At 56.3% G+C, this 22,718-nt stretch overlaps 3 protein-coding genes across 3 annotated transcripts; 2 read left to right on the top strand and 1 right to left on the bottom strand.

The window, feature by feature from the left end:
• Window positions 1–393: 393 nt before the first annotated feature.
• On the top strand, window positions 394–5,053 carry LOC133355073 (kelch repeat and BTB domain-containing protein 13-like). Its single transcript, XM_061572360.1, has 2 exons — window positions 394–1,923; window positions 3,983–5,053. Exon 1 carries the CDS (start codon window positions 409–411, stop codon window positions 1,753–1,755), a length of 1,347 nt encoding a protein of 448 aa, XP_061428344.1. The 5' UTR covers window positions 394–408; the 3' UTR covers window positions 1,756–1,923; window positions 3,983–5,053.
• Window positions 5,054–7,202: 2,149 nt separating this feature from the next.
• Window positions 7,203–15,162, top strand: SF3B4 (splicing factor 3b subunit 4). The gene is made up of 6 exons (XM_061572361.1): window positions 7,203–7,311; window positions 10,781–10,909; window positions 11,871–12,407; window positions 13,476–13,676; window positions 14,153–14,338; window positions 14,501–15,162. The coding sequence occupies exons 1-6, from the start codon at window positions 7,278–7,280 to the stop codon at window positions 14,677–14,679; spliced, it is 1,266 nt and encodes a 421-aa protein (XP_061428345.1). The 5' UTR covers window positions 7,203–7,277; the 3' UTR covers window positions 14,680–15,162.
• Window positions 15,163–16,350: 1,188 nt separating this feature from the next.
• Window positions 16,351–22,172, bottom strand: LOC133355078 (zinc phosphodiesterase ELAC protein 1-like). Its single transcript, XM_061572367.1, has 5 exons — window positions 21,995–22,172; window positions 20,227–20,555; window positions 19,473–19,683; window positions 18,873–19,048; window positions 16,351–17,741 (listed from the first exon to the last, which is right to left on the bottom strand). The coding sequence occupies exons 1-5, from the start codon at window positions 22,152–22,154 to the stop codon at window positions 17,439–17,441; spliced, it is 1,179 nt and encodes a 392-aa protein (XP_061428351.1). The 5' UTR covers window positions 22,155–22,172; the 3' UTR covers window positions 16,351–17,438.
• Between the last annotated feature and the right edge of the window lie 546 nt (window positions 22,173–22,718).

The following is a 22,718-nucleotide window of genomic DNA, read 5'->3' as shown; positions in this document are numbered from 1 at the left end:
ACTTTAAGTGTAACATCAGTGCATCAGCTGGGTATTAAGTAATGTCAATGTTGTTAGTGTAAGGTGTAGGCAGGGCTGTGGGTGGTAATTCGAGTGCTCGCTGCGCATTGGTGGCTATATATACGCGTGCTATTCATAGCGCAGGGCTTTTGGCTCACCAATGCACAGAACAGCAGCAGGTCAAACGCGAGGGTCCAGCGGTCGGCCAGCACATGCCCCCAGCTCGTGGAAGCTCATGCCGATGATCGTGGTGGTGCCATAATCCAGGTTGCGTGATGAGAGGGGGCGGTGCTACGAGTCGGGTGGTGCGATGATTTGGGGGGTCGTGAGAGGAGAGGGGTGGCACGATGACCGGGGTGGCTTCACGATCGGGGTGGTGGCAGTGGCAGTGAACCGAGCGGCGCAATAATGAGCAAGCCGTCGCCGACGCGCGATCTGCGTGTCACGGTGGAAGGGGTCGTGTTCGAGGTCAACCGGAGCCGCATGGCCGAGCACTGCGACTACTTTGACGCACTCTTCCGCTCCGGAATGCGCGAGTGCCAGCGCGATGAGCTGGAAATAACCGGATGCATAACCGCCAACGGTTTCTCCATCATGCTGCGAGTCCTGGATGACGGCGCCACGCCTCTCCGAGCCGACGACGTCGTCGACGCGGTGGAGGCCGCCGGCTTCCTGCAGGTGAGCGCCCTGGTCGCGTACCTGAGCGCGGCGGTAGATTCGGACAACTGCGTCGAGATGCTCGTCGCCGCCAGCGAGTACGGCGTTGAGCGGGCGCGCCGCTGCGCCGCTCACTTTGTGCGGGACGTGCTCGACGAGCCGCGCTTCGCGAGCAGGCTGAGCCTCCTGTCCGAGGAGCACCGGCTTCACGTGTCCGCGCTGCAGCCGAGCCGCCTGTCGGCGGTCGGCACGTATTCCTCGTCGAACGCCTACCTGGACGACAAGTCGCGCACCGTCTGCTGCCTGGACGAAGTCCACAACCGCTGGGAGGCGGTCACGGCCCTTCCCTGCAGCGCGAGCTCCGCGCTGGCGGGTATCGCCGTGCTAAACAACAAGCTCTACCTGGTCGGAGGGATCCGCGGGATGGAACGCGACCCCGTGGAGACGACCTTCTGCTACGACCCGCTCCGGAGGGTGTGGCGCGAGCTCGCCGGCCCCAACCAGCCGCGCTACAACCTCGCGCTGCTGGCCCACCGGGACCGCCTGCTGGCGATCGGCGGCGAGCACAGCGGCATTAAGCTGGCGACGGTGGAGAGCTTCGACGAGCGCGCCGAGGCGTGGTCGCCCTGCGCGCCGCTCCCCCAGGCGGCCGCCGGGGCGGCTTGCGCCACGACGCTGGGCCGCGCCTTCGTGTGCCTGTGGAAGCCGCTCGACACCACCACCATCTCGGAGCTGGACGCGGACGGAGAGGCCTGGCGCCGCCTGGCCACGCTCGTCAAGCCGCACAGCTACGGCCACTGCATGGTGGCCCACAGGGACAACCTCTACGTGATCCGCAACGGGCCCTACGACGACTTCCTGCACTGCGCCATCGACCGCTACAACATCAGCAGCGCGGCGTGGACGACGCTGGCCGGGCAGTACATGAACAGCAAGGGCACGCTGTTCTGCTCGGTCGTGAAGGGCGACCGAGTGTTCACGCTCAACCGCATGATTGCGATGCCCTACGCCATCGAGGCGGAACGCTGGAAGCCTCTCCCTGCGTTTGCTGGGTTCCCCAGAGGTGGAACCCTGCACACGTTCCTGCTGAGGTTGTAAATAGAGACACAGAGACTGTGAGCGAGAAACTGTGTGCGAGACACCGAGACACCAAGACCGTGAGCGAGACAACCCTCGACGGGCGGCGGAGTCCACAGTTCCGCCTTTCCTCCACGTTGGCCACACACGTGTGTGGGCTTCACAGGGGATGCCAGGTGTGTGACCCAGGTGGGTAACTGTGGAAGAACAAGCAGCTGTGCAGGTTTTGAGAAAGGATTGGCTGGTTTGGCTTGTTTTGTTTCCTTGCTGCGGTGCGTTTCCCGCGACTGAACTAAGAAATCTCAATGACTTAACTTGGCTTAGCGCCGCACACGCTGGCAGCACGTAGATGGCCAAATTCCAACTGTGTCTGTCCGGGTTCCAAGCAATCTTCCAGCTTATCCGCTTCTGGGAGCGTGATTCCTGACGTCTGGGAGCGTTATTCCTGGCGTCTGTGAGTGGGATTCCCAGTGTCTGGGCGTGATTCCCAGTGTCTGGGAGCGTGATTCCTGGCGTGTCTGGGAGCGTGATTCCCGGCCTCTGGGAGCGTGATTCCCAGTGTCTGGGAGCGTGATTCCCAGTGTCTGGGAGCGTGATTCCCGGCCTCTGGGAGCGTGATTCCCGGCCTCTGGGAGCGTGATTCCCAGTGTCTGGGAGTGTGATTCCCGGCCTCTGGGAGCGTGATTCCCGGCGTCTGGGAGCGTGATTCCCAGCGTCTGGGAGCGTGATTCCCAGTGTCTGGGAGCGTGATTCCCAGTGTCTGGGAGCGTGATTCCCGGCCTCTGGGAGCGTGATTCCCGGCGTCTGGGCTCTTCAAAGCAATATTCTTCTTTGCCAACCCAGCAGTGGCGTAGTCACGACATTATCAGCTCGGGGGGTGCGGCAATCGGTCGGGTGGGGCCCCAATATTGGATTTGTCTCACACAGTCACCAAACGTTACTGCTCTAATTAAATTAAAATAAAACGTGAAACGCATTTTTATTTTAAAAAATGTAAACCCCGTTTTAAATCAGTTGTTCTTTGAAACTGTTGTTGAAAACAAATCTCAGGGTGGTTGTCAACGGGGCCTGCCCCCCGACGCTCGTTATGCGACTGCAACCCAGCCAATTGAATTGGTAGGCTGTCGATGTTTAAACCCTTTTGCTGCATACCGACCATTGCCGCGATGTGATTTCTAAACGACGTTGCAGAGTGTTACGGCTCGTCTTTTCAAATCCATGTGTGGTAAAGGGTTTCGAAATTGGCAGCCTGACGCTTGGCAAGTTGGCGATATGCAGCAGCCAATTGTTTAAGCAGCCAACGGCTGGGTTCAGCTTTGGTTTTGTTTAACCAGGTGCGAATCGAGAGACCATGTTAGTCTCATTTGCAACAGTGGCCGGAGTCACTAAAATGACAAAAGTAATAAAGTACAATGATGCAATGATACGAAAATATTGTACAAAAATTTTATATGAAATAATGAGTATTTGTTTTTGATATCTTGAGCCTTATACAAACTAGGAACATATTTAAAAGAGCATGTTAACTTATTACCAGCGCAGTGTCAGGGCTTCAGTGCACTCAGGAGGATGATCTCAGAAAGCTCTGGACTCGTTCAGAGAGCAGCAGCCACGAGAGGGAGGAGGGGCCAGGGACAGGGGTTTGTTTCGTCCTCATATTAATCCAGTCAGAGTGGCAACCAAGATAGTTTTCTCCACAGCAGAAGAGGACGACAGTATGTGCATCGTTGAGACCTCCTTAGTAGTTCATCCCAGGAGACCTGGTGCGTGGACCGGAGCCAGCGATGAAAATGCTCAAAGGGAGCATGGATGTGGTGAGGCGCTGCGTGGTGTCAATCGGGACGACATCGGATTTGGAAACATTCAAGGGTAGACCGTGGGCCCAGAGGCCACTGCTGCAGGCTGGCGGTGAACTCCGCAGAGCCTCTGAAGTGCAGAGGCGTCTGTGGAATCGATGGAGGCGAAGAGTCGGACGTCATCTGTGTAGAAACGGTGCTTGACCCCAAAGCTGTCAACGTGGTTGCCGTCTTCTGACGCCCTCTTAATCGGTGCGTCCATCCTTGTTGAACATCGTCCATATCACCGCCGTTCTTTTCCAGCCACTCAAGCTCCCACGAGTCAATGGGTGTCTTCATACAAATATGTCTCACCTGGTCTCCTTTTGACCTTTAAAGGCTCTCAAAAAAGTGGATAGCAGGTTATCTCAAATTTACTGACCGCCCCCGTATGTTTGGCCATCATCCCTAAGGCTTCGTCCTTTGATGGCCGGTGCCTCCCTGTGCGTTCCTCGGAGCCGGCTCCCCCTGTGCACACTCCGGGTGACCTGCCTTCTCCTCCTGCTGCTGCTGCTCCTCCTCTTGCTGCTGCTGAGCTACTCACCGGCCGTGGAGCAAGCGCCTCGCCAAGTGCTGCTCGCACATTCGGAAGACGAACGGCGCCGCGGTTTAGACCCCCTTCCTCGCCACGCACTTATTCTCTCTCGCTTTCGGTTCTCTCGATTAGCCGCTGTTTATTTCTCCTTAGTTTTGCTACCCCTTGGCCAGTGGTATGTATAGTGATGTGCAGTGCCTTGCGTACCGAGTTGAAAGGCACTTTGGGAAATGTAATGTATTATTTAATAAAGCATAAAGGAATTGCCAAAGCCATAATAGAGCTGGAACAGATACACTGACGGTACATCACTTCAAACGACACAAAGCTTAATAGAATATATGCTTTGACAGGCTGCTGTTATGGGGGACATGAGATGTTTGTCCTTAATATTGCATTTGGGAAATAAGAGGCAAACATACGTAAATGGACAAAACATTAACCAGCTCAGATTTGCTGACACGATCCGTTTGCAGGAAATAATTGATTGTGAAGTTGGACTCAGGATGAATGGATATGTTTATCTGGTTATCTTGAATCCAACACTGCACCCTTTGTTTTGTAAAAGCCACGAATATTACTTTTTCTAATAAAAATAAAATAACGGTTGGACACAGGCGGTTACACAAAATAAGCCGTGTTCCTGGGGCGATTGCTGATTGCAAATGTTGGCAAACGTTCTGCAAACCACATGCCAACGTTGTCCCAGAGATCACGTGGTTATTCGGAGAGTTCTAAGAATAATAGGTGTTATCCTTTCTGGCAATAAAACAGGTGTTAAGATGTTAAAACACCAAACAGAAAGCTTTTGCAAGGAATAATGTCTGCATTAACCACATATACCTGTGGTGAGCATGCAAACAAAAAACATTGTCCGGTAATATAAGCTCGCATTGCCCCGACAGTGCATTGCCTTTGTGCTGTTCGCCTTTTGGCGTCCTCTGGTCTAACACTGTTTGAGACGAGGCTCGAAAGAAATCTGTCATTGGTGTGGACCAATCAGTTTCAAAGACGATGCATATATTACCAGAGCATGTTTTTTTACGTTTGCATGTTCACCACAAATATGTAGTCAATGCAGACATGATTCCTTGCAAAAGGTTTCTGTTTGGTATTTTAAAATCTTCATGCCTGTTTTATTTCCAGAAAGGGTAAAACATTCTTATATTTTGATACTGGCAAGGAAGGTCCCATGATTCGGAGCGTTATGACAACGTTCAGAGAGAACAATTGTGGCCTCGCATGATCGTGAAAGTTGGTGACCGTGTGTGGGGAGGCGTTCATCAAGCCGTGGAGTGACCACGGCTGTTGATGATGGAGGTTCAGAATTAACACCTCGCTCCAGACCCAAACATTGCACATTCTCCTGCCTTTGAAATCACTCCTCCACAACACCGGTGTACCAAACGACTCAACCACACATTCACTCACCCGCTCACCCACAGGTCGCGATACATGGAGACACACGGAGCTCATAGAGATACATAGCGACCGATAGACACATTTGAGACGGACTCGAAGATACATCGAGGTGTATTAAAGACAAACCCACAGGAGTGCAATTGTGGGCATGCAACCCAAATTATGGACCACACAGTAAACCCATAGAGACACAAAGACTCATAGAGACCCAGAGGCACATAGAGACACAGCGACACAGAGAGATGCGTTAAAGACAAAACCACAGGAGTGCAATTGTGGGCATGCAACCCAAATTATGGACCATATAGTAAACCATAGAGACACAAAGACTCATAGAGACCCAGAGGCACATAGAGACACAGTGACACAGAGAGATGCGTTAAAGACACAAGCCATATAAGTGCGGCTGTGGCCATGCAAACCCAAACTATGGGCCACACAGTAAACCACTGTCGCCTGCGCTCCTGCAATGGAGGAGCAACAGCAAAACGACACAAAACTCTCTCTCTGCTGAAGCCCTTCTCATCGTGGGCAGCAGCAGAACTCGACATTTGATATCGAGATCCTGAATCACGCTGCTGTTGCTACTGCCACCGTGTGGCTAAGAATAGAATTGCTGAGTGTGTGCGCGTGTGTGTGAAATTGTGTGTGAAATTGTGTGTGCGTGGGCTCTGAGTTGTTCTTCGTGCTTCCGGGGTCCCTGACCCTCTGCTCACGATCATTAAAGACCTTCATGATGGTGAGCGGGCCCGGGTTAAACTACGTGGCCGGGAGTCAGAGCCTTTCCCTGTACACCTTGGGGTGGGATGTCCTCTGGCTCCCCCGTATAGCTTGAACAGACAAACACACACACGTGCACAAACAAAGATAAAGATCCCCCGTATAGCCTGAACAGACTGTTGGGGCAAGTTATGTAAGCGAGCACCTATGAAGGCCGGCACGGCACACAAAGGGGGTGAGTGGCCAACCCCACGTCCGGCCGCCTTTGTCTCCCCAGAGGCGATGTTTACACACCGCACCAGGTACTCATTTGAGGCTGAGTCGACCTAGCGGAGGCCCAGGACCGGTTCAGATAATCGTCACTGGTGTCAGCCGTGAGCAGGAATCGAACTCTGGACGCCGGGTTCGAAGCTCAGCGCGCTAACCGCTACACCACCGCTCCCCCCACATACACACACACAAACACATACACAAACACACACGTGCACACACACATACACACACGTGCACAAACACACACACAAACACACACGTGCACAAACACACACACAAACACACACATGTGCACAAAAACACACGTGCACAAACACACACACGTGTACGCTTTCTCCCAGCACGACTCAGTCCAATTCGCGGAGGATCGCTCCCCTGAACAAAATAGTCCCGCGGTTCAGTTTGCAAGGAGGAGTTTTGCGTATGAAGTCAATGTCATTAAAAAGCTACGGATTTCATGAAAGTTGGTTCGTAAGCGCGGGCTGTTCGTAAAGACGCGCGTTCGTAAGTCGATGACTGCGTGCGCGCCCCGTTGTTGTGTTCCCACTTACGAACTGATCGGCTCACGAAACGGGGAACGGAACCCGTACGTAAGTCGAGGACTGCCCGCAAAATAATTATAAAAACGCGATGACGTCATCACGCACCGGCACGCCGTGACGTCATTACGTCGCGTACGCAGCGCGAGTTGCACGCGTCACGTGACCTCCGACCCCCGCGCGCATGCGCAGAGCGCGACTCGGGCCTCGCGGAACAGAATGGCGGCCGGGCCGATCTCGGAGCGAAACCAGGGTGGGTCTCCTCGCTCTCATCTACTCTCTCTACTCTACTCTCTCATTACTTTACTCTATCATCTACTCTCTCTCATTACTCTACTCTCTATTCTACTCTCTCTACTATACCCTCTCTCCTTACTTTCTAATCTACTCTACACTCTCATTACTCTCTCATCTACTCTCTCATCTAGTCTCTCCCTACTCTACTCTCTCATTACTCCCTACTCTCTACTATACTCTCTCCTCTACCCTCTCCTTACTCTACTCTCTCCCTGCTCTACTCTCTCTCTCTACTCTCCTGTGCTCACTGCCCACTCTGCTCCCTCTCCTACGCGCCGCTACGCACTGTACCGCACTGTACTCCCCCAAACTCCGCTCCCGATTCTCTGGCGCCCAATCCTCTCCCCTCCCTCACTGCCATCTCCACTCTCCCTCCCTCATTGCCATCTCCACTCTCCCATCCCTCACTGCCATCTCCACTCTCCCTCCCTCATTGCCATCTCCACTCTCCCATCCCTCACTGCCATCTCCACTCTCCCTTCCCTCACTGCCATCTCCACTCTCCCATCCCTCACTGCCATCTCCACTCTCCCTTCCCTCACTGCCATCTCCACTCTCCCATCCCTCACTGCCATCTCCACTCTCCCTCCCTCACTGCCATCTCCACTCTCCCTCCCTCATTGCCATCTCCACTCTCCCTTCCCTCATTGCCATCTCCACTCTCCCTTCCCTCATTGCCATCTCCACTCTCCCTCCCTCATTGCCATCTCCACTCTCCCTTCCCTCATTGCCATCTCCACTCTCCCATCCCTCACTGCCATCTCCACTCTCCCTCCCTCACTGCCATCTCCACTCTCCCATCCCTCGCTGCCATCTCCACTCTCCCTTCCCTCATTGCCATCTCCACTCTCCCATCCCTCACTGCCATCTCCACTCTCCCTCCCTCACTGCCATCTCCACTCTCCCTTCCCTCACTGCCATCTCCACTCTCCCTTCCCTCACTGCCATCTCCACTCTCCCTCCCTCACTGCCATCTCCACTCTCCCTCCCTCACTGCCATCTCCACTCTCCCTTCCCTCACTGCCATCTCCACTCTCCCATCCCTCACTGCCATCTCCACTCTCCCATCCCTTGGTGCCATCTCCACTCTCCCTTCCCTCACTGCCATCTCCACTCTCCCTTCCCTCACTGCCATCTCCACTCTCCCATCCCTTGGTGCCATCTCCACTCTCCCATCCCTCACTGCCATCTCCACTCTCCCTTCCCTCATTGCCATCTCCACTCTCCCATCCCTCACTGCCATCTCCACTCTCCCTTCCCTCATTGCCATCTCCACTCTCCCATCCCTCATTGCCATCTCCACTCTCCCTTCCCTCATTGCCATCTCCACTCTCCCATCCCTCACTGCCATCTCCACTCTCCCTCCCTCATTGCCATCTCCACTCTCCCTTCCCTCATTGCCATCTCCACTCTCCCATCCCTCACTGCCATCTCCACTCTCCCTCCCTCATTGCCATCTCCACTCTCCCTTCCCTCACTGCCATCTCCACTCTCCCTCCCTCATTGCCATCTCCACTCTCCCATCCCTCATTGCCATCTCCACTCTCCCATCCCTCATTGCCATCTCCACTCTCCCTCCCTCACTGCCATCTCCACTCTCCCTTCCCTCACTGCCATCTCCACTCTCCCATCCCTCATTGCCATCTCCACTCTCCCTCCCTCATTGCCATCTCCACTCTCCCTTCCCTCACTGCCATCTCCACTCTCCCTTCCCTCATTGCCATCTCCACTCTCCCATCCCTCATTGCCATCTCCACTCTCCCTCCCTCATTGCCATCTCCACTCTCCCTTCCCTCACTGCCATCTCCACTCTCCCTTCCCTCATTGCCATCTCCACTCTCCCTTCCCTCACTGCCATCTCCACTCTCCCTCCCTCATTGCCATCTCCACTCTCCCATCCCTCATTGCCATCTCCACTCTCCCATCCCTCATTGCCATCTCCACTCTCCCTCCCTCACTGCCATCTCCACTCTCCCTCCCTCATTGCCATCTCCACTCTCCCTTCCCTCACTGCCATCTCCACTCTCCCATCCCTCATTGCCATCTCCACTCTCCCTTCCCTCATTGCCATCTCCACTCTCCCATCCCTCACTGCCATCTCCACTCTCCCTCCCTCATTGCCATCTCCACTCTCCCTTCCCTCACTGCCATCTCCACTCTCCCTCCCTCATTGCCATCTCCACTCTCCCTTCCCTCACTGCCATCTCCACTCTCCCTTCCCTCATTGCCATCTCCACTCTCCCTTCCCTCACTGCCATCTCCACTCTCCCTTCCCTCATTGCCATCTCCACTCTCCCATCCCTCACTGCCATCTCCACTCTCCCTTCCCTCACTGCCATCTCCACTCTCCCTTCCCTCACTGCCATCTCCACTCTCCCATCCCTCACTGCCATCTCCACTCTCCCATCCCTCACTGCCATCTCCACTCTCCCTTCCCTCACTGCCATCTCCACTCTCCCTTCCCTCATTGCCATCTCCACTCTCCCTTCCCTCACTGCCATCTCCACTCTCCCATCCCTCACTGCCATCTCCACTCTCCCTTCCCTCACTGCCATCTCCACTCTCCCATCCCTCACTGCCATCTCCACTCTCCCTTCCCTCACTGCCATCTCCACTCTCCCTCCCTCACTGCCATCTCCACTCTCCCATCCCTCACTGCCATCTCCACTCTCCCATCCCTTGGTGCCATCTCCACTCTCCCATCCCTCACTGCCATCTCCACTCTCCCTTCCCTCATTGCCATCTCCACTCTCCCATCCCTCACTGCCATCTCCACTCTCCCTTCCCTCATTGCCATCTCCACTCTCCCTTCCCTCACTGCCATCTCCACTCTCCCTTCCCTTGGTGCCATCTCCACTCCCCCCCCCGCTCGCTGTCATCTCCCCTCTCCACAGCCTCCTCTCCCGACTGGAGGACTCTCACGATGTTGCCTCCACTCCCTCATCTCCCCACTCATTATTACTCCGCCCTGCTCTCCCTCCACTCTCTCTCTCTGCGCTCCCCCCGTCTCTTTATTGCAGCACGCTGCCCTCTACTTTGCTTTCTTTGGGCAATCCAAACTCATCTCTCCGTCAACCCCCCTCTCACCGCCCTCTTGATTCCCCACATCTCTCATTTCACTTGTTACGTCTCCCAGATCTTCAACTATCGCACCCTGGGTGCATTTGCGGGTTGGTTTTGGCGGGGGCACGGACGTTGGAGCATAGAAGTACAGTAGAACAATTGCTTATTTCTGCAATGCACTCTGCTGCCGACAGCGCAGTCTCCCCGCAGCCTGTGACATTTGTGCCGCTTCATGGTCTCCCATACAACTGCTATCCAGGCACAAACCGGCTTTGCCCTCGTCATCTGTGATCATTCAAGGTAATTTGGTCATGGTCACCTCGCTAACTAATGCTGTGCTGTGTCTTGCTGCTCTGTTGCAGATGCCACTGTGTACGTTGGTGGACTAGACGACAAAGTGAGCGAGGCGCTACTATGGGAGCTCTTTCTGCAGGCAGGGCCGGTGGTAAACACCCACATGCCCAAAGACCGCATCACTCAGCAACACCAAGGTGCGGTCCCACATCACAAACATCGACGTTAACCACCGACAACGCAGCCAGCCCCTTGAACCACTCGCAGTAACCAGCCACATCACAAACTTTCACTGAAACCACCTTCATAACACACAAGCAACATCCCTCATACAGCCGTTCACACATTCTGGGGGCAAGTGCGGTTTGCGAGCACCTTTGAGGGCTGGCACGGCACAGGAGGGAGTGAGTGGCCAACACCACACCTGGCCACCTTTATCAAGTTCTCATTTAGTACTGAGTATATTTAGAGGTGGCCCAGCACCTGTTCTGATATTCGTGACTGAATATTGGCCGTGAGCGCGAATCTAACTTTGGTCGGTGGGGTCGTCGCACAGTGCGCTAACCACTACACAACCGCTTCCCACTCTACACAACACCGTTAGCTACAACAAACACGTCAAGCCCTCTCATCGCAAACATACATCGAGTACTCGCATCACAAACATCGTCACGCACTCACCTTATCCAAGTGCCATTCGTGTGTCTCCAGCACCCATAGGCCACGACCAACTGTGCCACCAGCTTATTAGAACTGGACAATTCTCGTGATTCCTAGCCTGGAGTCCGGATTCAGTAGTAGGGGATCGATTATGATTCCTAGTGGGCATGTGGGGTCGGTGGACTTGTGGAGGAGCCAGGCTGCCTGGTGGATGCAAGTGTTGGCGTAAGAAGGGGAGATCTGGTGCCACCTGGCCAGACTCGGAAACGTGTCGGCGATGCCGATATAATTCGTTTCGGTGGCGATTTTGGTTTATATCGGGCCGACTGTTAACGGCTGCGTCTGCCAGCGCAGCTGAGACAGCACAACCCCATTTTGAGAGGTTCAAGTCCTGTGCACCCTCAGATGTTTGTCACGTTACAGGGCACTGCATTTAAAATGTGAGTTGTGCGGGACGCCTGTGTCGACGTTAACGGCGCGTCCATCTTTCCGTCGCAGGCTACGGCTTCGTCGAATTCCTCGGCGAAGAAGATGCCGACTACGCGATTAAAATCATGAACATGATCAAGTTGTACGGCAAGCCGATCCGCGTCAACAAAGCGTCGGCCCACAACAAGAACCTCGACGTGGGCGCCAACATCTTCATCGGGAACCTGGACACGGAGATCGACGAGAAGCTGCTGTACGACACGTTCAGCGCGTTCGGCGTCATCCTGCAGACCCCCAAGACGATGCGCGACCCTGAAACGGGCAACTCGAAGGGCTACGCCTTCATCAACTTCGCGAGCTTCGAGGCCTCCGACGCCGCCATCGAGGCCATGAACGGGCAGTACCTGTGCAACCGGCCCATCTCCGTCTCGTACGCGTTCAAGAAGGACTCGAAGGGCGAGCGCCATGGCTCGGCCGCCGAGCGCCTGCTCGCTGCGCAGAACCCGCTCTCGCAGGCGGACCGCCCCCACCAGCTGTTCGCCGACGCGCCGCCACCCCCGCAGGCCCCCTCCGTGCCCGTTTCTGGGATGCCCATGCCGCCGCCCGGTGAGAGCGGGCCGTTGCTCGTGCCGTGCGGATGCCAAACGTGTGCGCGTGTGGATGTGCGCGTGTGTGTGTGGGGAGCGGTAGTGGGGCGGTTAGCGCGCTGCACTACGAAGCTGGCGACACAAGTTCGAATCCTGCCCACGGCCAACACCACCGACGATTATCTGAACCGGTCCTGGGCCTCTTCTAGGTCAACTCAGCCTCAAAAGAGTACCTGGTGCAATGTGTTAACATCGGCACTAGGGAGACAAAGGCGGCCAGGTGTAGTGTTGGCCACCCAGCCCCTCGTGTGCTGCGCCGGCCTTCGTAGGTGCTCGCTAACAGCACTTGCCCCAACAGTCTGTTTAGGCTACACGGGGAATTTTTGTCTGTGTGAGCACATTTGGTTGTTGGTGAGTTTGCAGCTCGTGCTGCTGCTGCTGGCGGTGCTTTCCACGCCACCTCCTTCGTCAGCCGTTGCTGCCCTTAATAAGTGCTGGACAACAGCTCTTGCCTGAAGAGTGCGTGTGTGTCGCTTACCCAGGGAATCTGTGCGTGTGCAGCATACTGTGTGATGGTCAGTGCGTGTGTGTGGTTCATTCTGTGTCACTGTGTGTATATGTTACTGTGTGTATGAGACACTGTGTATGTGAGATGGTGGTAATGAGTAACACTTCATGTCTGATTGTGCATTCGAGGGACACTATGCTACCGGACAGTTTGAGGCAGTCGCCCTCTAACAAAAACGGGAGGGCGAAGGAACATGTATTTATTTATTTTTAACTTATTTTACACCGTGCATAGCCGACCGTGCTAATCGGAGGTGTGAGCGACGCTCGCAACAATGAGCAATGCGTCAGGTGGCTACAACAGAGCACGATGGCACTGTGGGGAGCACAAGCGGTGCATCTGTCAAAGTGCACATAGGCTGGGAAATCGCTGTGAAGTCAAAACCACTTAGTGGCGAATGGCAGCTGTGTTTGTGTGTGTGCGCATATTTACATATAGATGAGAGACCATGTGTGTGTGCGTGCCTACGAGAGATGCTTGCACGCGCGTTCTAACGTGGCCTGGACTCTGCCGTCGCAGGAATGTCTATGATGGGAGGGCTTCCCCCGCCGGCTCCGATGCCCGGCTCTCTGCCTCCCGGGATGACGATGTCGGGCGCCATGATGTCTCACGGCATGTCCGCCAGCAGCTCGGCGGGGCCCTCGCCCAGCCCCGGCCACCCGCACTCCTCGGGCCCGCCGCCCGTGCCGCCTCCCTTCCCTCCCGTCATGCCCCACCCAGGTAACCGAACCAGCACGAGGGAGTTGTGCAGCGGGTGATGTGTCATGCGATGGGTGAGGTGATGTGTCATGCGATGGGTGAGGTGATGTGTCATGCGATGGGTGAGGTGATGTGTCATGCGATGGGTGAGGTGATGTGTCATGCGATGGGTCAGGTGATGTGTCATGCGATGGGTCAGGTGATGTCATGCGATGGTTGAGGTGATGTGTCATGCGATTGGTGAGGTGACGGGTGATGATATTGGTGAGATGGGTTATGTGATTGTTGAAGTGATCGGTCATGCAATTATTGTGGTGGTGGGTGATGTGACGGGTGAGGTTGTGGGTCATACGGCGGGTGAAGTAATAGATCCGGTGGTTTCCGTCTGTAATCGTTGTCATCATGTCTTTAGTCTTTGCTTGTAGACTGATTGTTGTCTCAGTGCTGTATCTGTGGTCTCTTCTGATGGTCGCCTCTGCTGCCGCGTCTTGCTGTAGGAATGCACCCGATGGGGGTGATGCCGCCCCACAGCATGGGCATGGTGCCCCCTCCCCCGGCTCCGCCCGTGTCGGTTGGGGGTCAGGGCCCCCCATCCCGGCCCCCATCTCACTCGATGCCCCACGGCCCCCCTCCTCCACACATGGGCATGCCGCATCGTGGGCCCCCCTTTGGCCCCCCAATGGGTATGTATGGTGGACCGCGTGCCGTTTATGACAAACTGCACAAGTCAGTGCCGCGTTCACCTGCGTCTCGGTCGTCGCACGTCTCCCGTATCACACGCGCCACCGTGTCTCTCGCCGCGTCGGCCTTCTAACCCCTTGCATCGTCTGTGTTTGTGCCCCCAGGCCCCGCTCCTCCGAACATGAGGGGCCCCCCCCACCACATGCCGCCCATGGGATACGGAGCCCCCCCACGGCCGCCTCCCTTCGGCTTCCCTCGTGGGCCCCCACCGCCTCCCCCGCGCGGGATGCGGCCCCCTCCTCCGCAGGTCCAGATGCGGGGACCCCCTCTCCTCCCGCAGTAAAACGTCTCCCCGCCAACCAGTTTCTTATGCCCCCTTTTTTGCACCGTCACATCCGGGCCGTGCTGACGAGGGACCCGCACAGTACGGGTGGTTTTCCACTGAGCTGGACCAAACTCGGAAAACTCTGGCCCCGGGGGCCAAGCGGGGTCAGAGCCGGGGTTTAAGTGCACGCTTCAGGAAATGCGAAATATTTAGTCATGCATTGGCATGCACGTGCGTCTTGGCTCATTGTGACGTCGTCGTCAGCACAGCTCGGGTTCTGCAGTGGAGAAACAACCTCGCGCTAGGCTGGATCGCACGTGCGGTGGGGAAAAAAGAGGCATTAGATTACTACTGCTGCCCATCCACAGAGCTAGAGAATCTTGAGGGAGTTCTCCGCTCTGGGAAGTCAAGTCGGGGGCAACACCGTCTCTGTTTTCTGTCGTCATAGCCGAAGGTCGCGTCTCGGGAGTGATTTTAATAAACACAGATCTTTGTAACATTGCACTGTTCCGTTTGCTGGTAATGTGGCTACGATCAAGGTTAATATGCCAGCATGGTTAAAGCTGCAGATGCCACCACACCTTGCTACCAACATTTTCTACCTTCCAGATTTCGAAGCTGCGTGCACATTTAACATGCAACCTATAAGATCTGACCTCAAAGTATCCTAATATCATCAGCTCTTCAGTTTTGTTCTTGGTCACGCCAGACACGTGGAGACCATGGTCCTGCACCATCCTGCACGCATGTCCACGGTGCCTTTACCAGGCAAGGTGAATTGAGGCTCCACGAGCGGTTCAAGACCCGAGCCTCTTTCCAATATTAAGCCGGCGGGCTCCCATTGGCTCCACCGCCGCCTGATCACGTGGAACAAAGAGGGCAGCGTTTATTATGGTCAGACCCCTTGGCCATACCACAGCCTAGCACCACACAGCACTGCACCACACAGCCCTGCAGCACATAGCCCTGCACCCACACAGCCCAGCACCACACAGCCCTGCAACAGCACACAGCCGTACAGCAGAGCAGCGCACAACCCTGCAGCACACAATCTGCAGGAGCAGCAGCTCCAGGAGAAGCAGCAGATCCAGAAACATGATCAACAGCTCGAGGAGCAGCAGCAGCTGGAGCAGAATGAGCTCAATGAGTTCGATGAGAACTGGGTTCCCATCTTTCCCAAACACCAATCCCAGACCCATTTGTCGTCCACCACGGTCCTAAAAGATGGGTGCAGTATCACGTGAGGAAGTTGATCACAATCTCACAGCAGTGATGGCTCCACAGACAGATGTAGGGACTCCATTGGTGTCGCGCCATCTCCTGGCCACCTCAAACGTGTCTCTTGGTTGTCCTTGCCACGCACCTCCGATTGGCGGGGTTGGCTACGTAGGGTGCGAAAGAAGTTCAACAGACCGTACCTTCTGGCCACCACTCAGTACTCTTAGGTCTTTTCGGTAAAGTCATGTAGGCAAAAAATAAATAATAATAAAAATATAAGAAATAAAATAATAAATCACGACGTTTAGGAGGCAACACAAGCTTCCGTCTTCAGGTGGAAGTCAGCACAATTGCTGTATCTGTTCTATCGGTAAAGTCACCTACGTGACTTTACCGACAAGACCTAAGAGTATGAATCCTTGCAGTCACGAAAGCTTCAAATCTAGAATCACCACTCAGTACTCAACTGGACACAAAGCAATTTGCTTTATTTAAGGACAATAATTTGCATACATTGAACATTAAGAAAAATGGTCATGTACCTCATTGCATTTATTCCATTATTCATTGATTAATAAGCTAACAACACGCAAAAAACTGACACGCATCCATGTTCATGGAATTTATAAACATGCCAGAAAGGTGAATTCACTTTGTGCGTGTAGTTTGCCGTGTAAATCGAGGGGTGTGCTGTGTGTCTGCGCATTGGGAGCTGGTGGGCGTGTGAGTGGTGTCATGTAAATAGTGTGGGGAGGTAGTGTAGCAGTTCATGCTCCAAACACGACGATTCATTGAACTAGTCCTGGGCCTCCCCTGGGTCGACTCGGCCTCAAATAATTACCCGAAGTGCGTAATCATCGCCACTTGGGAGACAAAGGCGGTTGGGCGTGGTGCTGGCCACCCACCCCCTCGTGTGCCGTGCCGGTCTTCATTACTGTTCGCTAACAGCACTTTCCCCAAGTCTGTTGAGGCTATAGGGGAATCTGTCTTCTTTGTATTGCGTGTTCCATTAATCAACGTGTGAATGTAGTGTCATGCGTGTTGTGTACATATACAGAAAGCAGTCCAGCAAATAGGTTGAGTGATCTCCATGCCTGTGTAGGTTTTCTCTGGGCATTGTTTTCTCCCCCACAACAAACACATGAGCTGTTATCGAGGAATTGGCAAAAAAACTGTCCTGAAAATAAATCTTTAAAATGTAACATTGGACTTCCTGAGTAAAGCTTTCAAGTTACTCAATTGGTGGAATCTGTGACCAGTGCCTCTGATGCCGCCACACCTTTTTCCTCGTCCAAAGTCCCCCAGACCCCACAACTCCGGAGTTGGCGAATGCTGCTGGGCCACTTCTCTCGTGCTCCCGATGGCAGCTTGGTAGTCGACTACGCGCCCTGAGTGATGGCGCTGGTAGCAGTGTTGCTGCAGCTGCCGCTGGTAGTAGTGTTGCTGCAGATAGCATTGCTGCTGCAGCTGCCGCTGGTCATTGTTTATGCTGCTGTTGCCATTGTTCATACGGACATTACTGCAGCTGCTGTTGCAATTGCGGCATTCTGCTGCGGCCGTTACCGCTGCTGCTGCTGCTGCCTCAGAGGGACGTCCACCACCATGAGGTCCTCGGCCAGCGTGACCTGGCACCGGGCTCCGTCTCCGGCGAGCGCTATCCGCGCCTCGGCCTGCTCGCGCAGCCGCGCCGCCTCAGGCCCGCCGGGCCGGTAGCGCTGGCTGAGGTGCGTGAGCAGCAGGCGGTGGGCGCCGCACGCCAGCGCCGTGGCGGCGGCGCCCGACGGGGTGGAGTGGCCGCGAAGGCGGGCCTTCTCCTGCAGCCCGTCCTCCAGCGTCGCCTCGTGCACCAGCAGGTCGGCGCCCTGCACCCGCCACAGAAGGGAAAGATTCGTGGGGCGCCACGGTGGCTAGGAGATGTTAACTAGCTCGCCTGGTATGCAGGAGGTCGTGGGTTCGATCTCGACCCTGAAGCCTGTATATTTGGAGTTTGTGTGTCTCTCTTCCCGTGGTCGCGTGGATTTTTATCTGGGTCCTCCGTTTTTTCCATCCAAATGTAGAATCAAAATGCATTCAGAGTATTTGGCTTTTATAATTTTCCACGTAATTAGCAACTTCGTTAAGCTTCCATTTGTGGCCATGTCACTTCTGAAAAAGAGCTGTATAGCTCAGTGGGCCTCACCTGGTAAAATATAAATAGTTTTTAGTTTATTGCCCATAATAAAAACACGTGGGTTAGATCGCGTCAATATGAATGCATCGTTAAACCTGCCACCACCCGACACAACCAGTTACAAAACATGCCAATTAGTTACTAGTGTTGTAGAGTAGATCCACAACATTTACAATTCAAGATTCTCCCCTCAACAGACTGTTGGTGCAAGTGCTGTTAGCGAGCACCTATTAAGCCCGGCGAGGCACGCGATGGGACGGGTGGCCCGAACCACGCCTGGTCACCTTTATCTCCCCTGTGGGGATGATTACGCATCGCACCAGGTACTGTTTGAGTCGACCTAGGGGAGACCCAGCACTGGTTTAGATCATTAATCATCAATGGTGTTGGCCGTGGTCGGGAATCCAACGCGGGCACCGGTTGTGTAGCACGGTCTACGAACCGCTGCGCCGCCGCTCCCCACATGCGCACACTAAAGAGGCAGAGAGGAGTGGGTGCGAGTGTAGCGTTTAGCGTTGGAGAGTGGTGACGCAGTGGTTTGCACACTGCGCCGGTGAAACGAGATCGATTCCCTAACATCAGTGGCTGGTATCTAAACTGCTCCCGAGTCTGCGAGGTACCTGGTGTAGTGTAGTGTGTATAAACACCATCCCTCCGTAGGCGCGGTGCCGGCCACACCACCCCACAACACTTGGCAGGACCTTCCTGAACGAGTCTTGAGACTCAAGCGAGGCTTTCCTGGTTAAACAAGCGACTCTCAACAACAACAAGAGCCGCGCTTGTTGTTGTTGTTGTCCGCGTGGTTGCGGGGAGCGCCGCGCACCTGGCACAGCCTCAGAGCGGCGGGGCCCAGCGGCTCCGAGCAGTCGCCGAACACGGCGACCAAGCGGCCGGGCACGGGGGGGTCCGCCACCTCTCCCGGCAGCAGCACCCTCCCGCTCGGCAGCGTCACAGCCTCGCCCGCCTTCAGGCGGCCGTACAGGGGCCCTGGCGGCACACCTGAGGGGAAGGGGGTGACACACCGCGTCAAGAGGGGCCACGGGGGCACGGGCCCCCTTCGTCAACACCGTCACCCGCCGCCCGTCCTCACCCGCCAACCTCAACCACGAACCTCACTCGCCAACCTCACCCTCACTCACCATCCACACCCACCAACCCCACGCGCCAACCTCACCCTCACTCACCATAACTCGCTACCCAACCAATACCAATGAAGCGACGGTGACATCACCACGGTGCCTGTGCCAGGCCAGGTGCACTTTGAGGCCACCAAACCTCAACCGCCACCACCCTCAATCAAGAGAAGCCCAGGCCCGGTGCCGAGGACCCACGATGCCCCCCCCCCCACCTGCCCCCCCCCCCTCCCCCCGCCTGCCCCCCCCCCCCGCCTGCCCCCCCCCCTCCCCCCGCCACCCCCCCTCACCGAGCCCGCGCAGCACCTCCACGTGGAGTCGCCCGGCCCTGGGGGGCTCCCTGACGGCGTAGCCGAAGCTCGGCACGCAGTGGCGCAGCGGGAAGGCTCGCACGGAGGGGGCGCCGGGGCCCCCCTCCAACACGAGGAACCCCTCCTCCTGGGGGGGGCCCTCCGTGATCTCTCGGCCGGGCTCCTCCTGGGGGTGCGGGGCCCCCCCTGCCTGCAACGCACAAAGACGCCCCCCTCAATCCTCAACAGGCCGCTGGGGCGAGCGCTGCTAGCGGGCAGCAGCCGTGAAGGCCGGCACTGTGGCACACGAGGGGGTGGGTGGCCAGCACCATGGCCGGCCGCCTTTGTCTCCCAGTGGCGATGTTTACTACACACCGCAATGGGTTCTTATTCATTTCAGGCCGAGTTGAGATGATCGGGACTGGCGTTGGCCGTGAGCGGGAATCGAACTCGGGTCGCCGAGTTCGATTGCACCACACGGTCGCTCCTCACACACACAGGTACACATGCAGAAGCCTTGTATGAACGCAAGCTGCATAATTTAATTATATTACACTTCTGCGAGATAATGAGCGTACAACTTACACTTAACTTAATTTTAGGCGCGTTTTTTAAATCATTACAATCATGAGCTTTAAAAAAAAAAAAATTTAGAAGCATCCCAGTTTGAGCCGATGCTCATCTCACGTGGCCCCAAGCGCCGTTTAGAACCCTAAACCCGATCGTCACGTGTCCACCCATCATCCTCCCGCACCTCCTCCGGCGGCCTCCAGTCACCGCTGTCGGCCGCGCTCCACTGCTGCGCGCTGGGCCGCAGCTCGTGAACGGCGAAGCGGAACCCCAGCTGCGAGCGCGACAGCTGCAGCGCCACGCGCAGCAGGCGCCGCAGCCCCACGGGCCCAAACACCTCCAGCTGCGGGGGCCCCGCGGTCACGCGGGGCCCCTCGGCGGGGGCCTCCTCGTCCGGGGGGGCCGCCGCGTCGGCCGTCCCGAAGGCCAGCATGCTGAGCGAGCACATGAGGCCCGGCAGGCCGAACACGTGGTCGCCATGCAGGTGGGTGATGAAGATCTTGGTCACCCGGCCTGTGGTGGGGAGGACACGGATGAGGTGAAGGTGTTGGTGGTGGAGGAGGTGGTCGGGAGGACACGGAGGTAGTGGAGGTAGTGGAGGTGGTGCTGCGCTCCTAATGGACCATAATAGTGGCATCTGCTTCTCGGGGTTCGCGATGAATGGAGCACGCGAGTGCTGCTGGGCTACAGGACTCTGGCGTGGACTCACTGACGACTCAATGAGCAGCACGAGGCTGCGGTGTGACCCTGCCCACTGCCGCATTCTTCAGATTATACCACGCACCCTCTAACTTGTGCCTTACAACTCCCGCGGGCAGGGTGGAGGCTGGGATGCGTTTGATAATTCAGGGAATACGGTACGCCCATCCCGAAGTGGAGGGGCCTCCGCTAGAGGCGGCTTCGACGTTGGAGATATTTGGCCACGAATGCCATTGGCGAGAGTTTGGGGGTCATGGGGCACCAGGGAAAGCCGCCGCTGGGAACTCCGCACAGATGGATTCAACCCACACGTGTGACGTACTGCCATCCGCTGGTCGCCTCGCAGTCCAAGGAGCCTAGCAGGTGGGAAGGGCAGCACCAGACAGGCTCACAGTGGCGACGTCTCCTTCACTCGCCCCTCGATGTAAGACTGCAACAGGAGGAAGACTCCTTCACTATTCTGGCAAATCGCCTGATGAAGCCGACTGCTGCTGTTGTTGTTGTTGTAATCGCCAGCGAAACGTCACTCGAATTGTAAATGTTGTAGTGGATTCACTCTCCAACACACAAGCGGTGTGCTGCTGTCGTAGCAACTCAACGACACGGTTTTGTTTACGCGACAAACCTTGCCAATTGGCTGTGTCGGGTGGTTGGTGGTGGCGGCGGGTTTAAAGACACATTTATATTTAGGCGATAAAACACACAACACCTCTACCCCCCATTGTAGTTCACATCAACAGTCGAGGGTGCGAGACACGAGGTTTGTGTGTATCCTGTGACGTCACTGGCCCACGTGTGGAGCGCGTCATACAAGTTCATGGACACCGCCTCGTTGCTACTGTTGCAAGTCGTTGTGTGCTTGCGTTTGTTGGGGAGCGGTGGTGCAGCGGTTAGCGCTACGAACCCGGCGACCCGAGTTCGATTCCCGGTCACGGACAACACCAGTGACGATTATCTAAACCGGTCCTGGGCCTCCCCTAGGTCGACTCAGTCGCAAATGAGTAGCTGGTGCGGTGTGTAAACATCGCCACTTGTGAGACAAAGGCGGTTGGGCGTGGTGCTGGCCACCCACCCTCTCGTGTGCCGTGCCGGCCTTCACAGGAGCTCCTCGTTAACAGCACCTGCCCCTGCAGTCTGTGAAGGCTACACGGGGGACCTTTGTCCCCGAGAGGGTGCTGGTCACGAAGGGCCCCCTATAGGCTCCTGCGTGAGACGCGGCCCCCCACGGACCCCCACGGACCCCCGTGCCGTACCGGGTTTGAGCGGGGAGCGCATGAGTTGTGTCTGGGTCCCCTCGCCGCAGTCGAAGAGCCACACGGAGCCGTCGGGGAGCCGCAGGGCCACGGCCGAGGTCCCGCGGCGCGGGGAAGGAAACGCGGCCCCCGTGCCCAGCGCCGTCACCTCCAGGGACATGGCGGGGTCAGTGGAGCCCCCACCACCACCACCCCCACCACCACCACCGGCTCCACCACCCCCACCGGCTCCACCACCACCACCGGCTCCACCACCACCACCGGCTCCACCACCACCACCCGCCGCGTTCACCCCGAGACGGCCGCTACCAGGACCCCTTTCCCCGACTCTCTCTCTCTCTCTCTGCCGTGTCCCTCTCTCCTGCTGCGGCCTCTCTGCTTGCCCGGCCTCCCCTGTCCCCTCTCGGCCTCCGGCTCTTCTTCTGCCCGGTAACTTCCTCCTTCCCTCGGGGTCCCCTCTCTCTCTCTCTCTCGACCCCTGTTAGGGGGTGGGGGGCTCGGACTTGCACCTCCCGTCCCGGGGCTCCCGTGAGAACCACGTGTGCGTGCCACGTGAAACCTCTCGTCTGGCAACGATTTCTTCCACGTGGGCGGTGCCTCGGGGACTGGGCGTGGCTTGAATTAATTATCTCGGCTCCCCCCTCCCCCCGTGTGGAGTAAGTTGCCTAAGGGATCGTCCATAAATGACGTCACTCGATTTTGGACGATTTTTGATCCCCCCCCC

Source organism: Lethenteron reissneri, chromosome 50, assembly GCF_015708825.2.
Source record: "Lethenteron reissneri isolate LAM-NWPU_2019-01 chromosome 50, ASM1570882v1, whole genome shotgun sequence".
Lineage (NCBI taxonomy): Eukaryota > Metazoa > Chordata > Hyperoartia > Petromyzontiformes > Petromyzontidae > Lethenteron > Lethenteron reissneri.
This window is presented reverse-complemented; position numbering and strand designations above follow the sequence as displayed.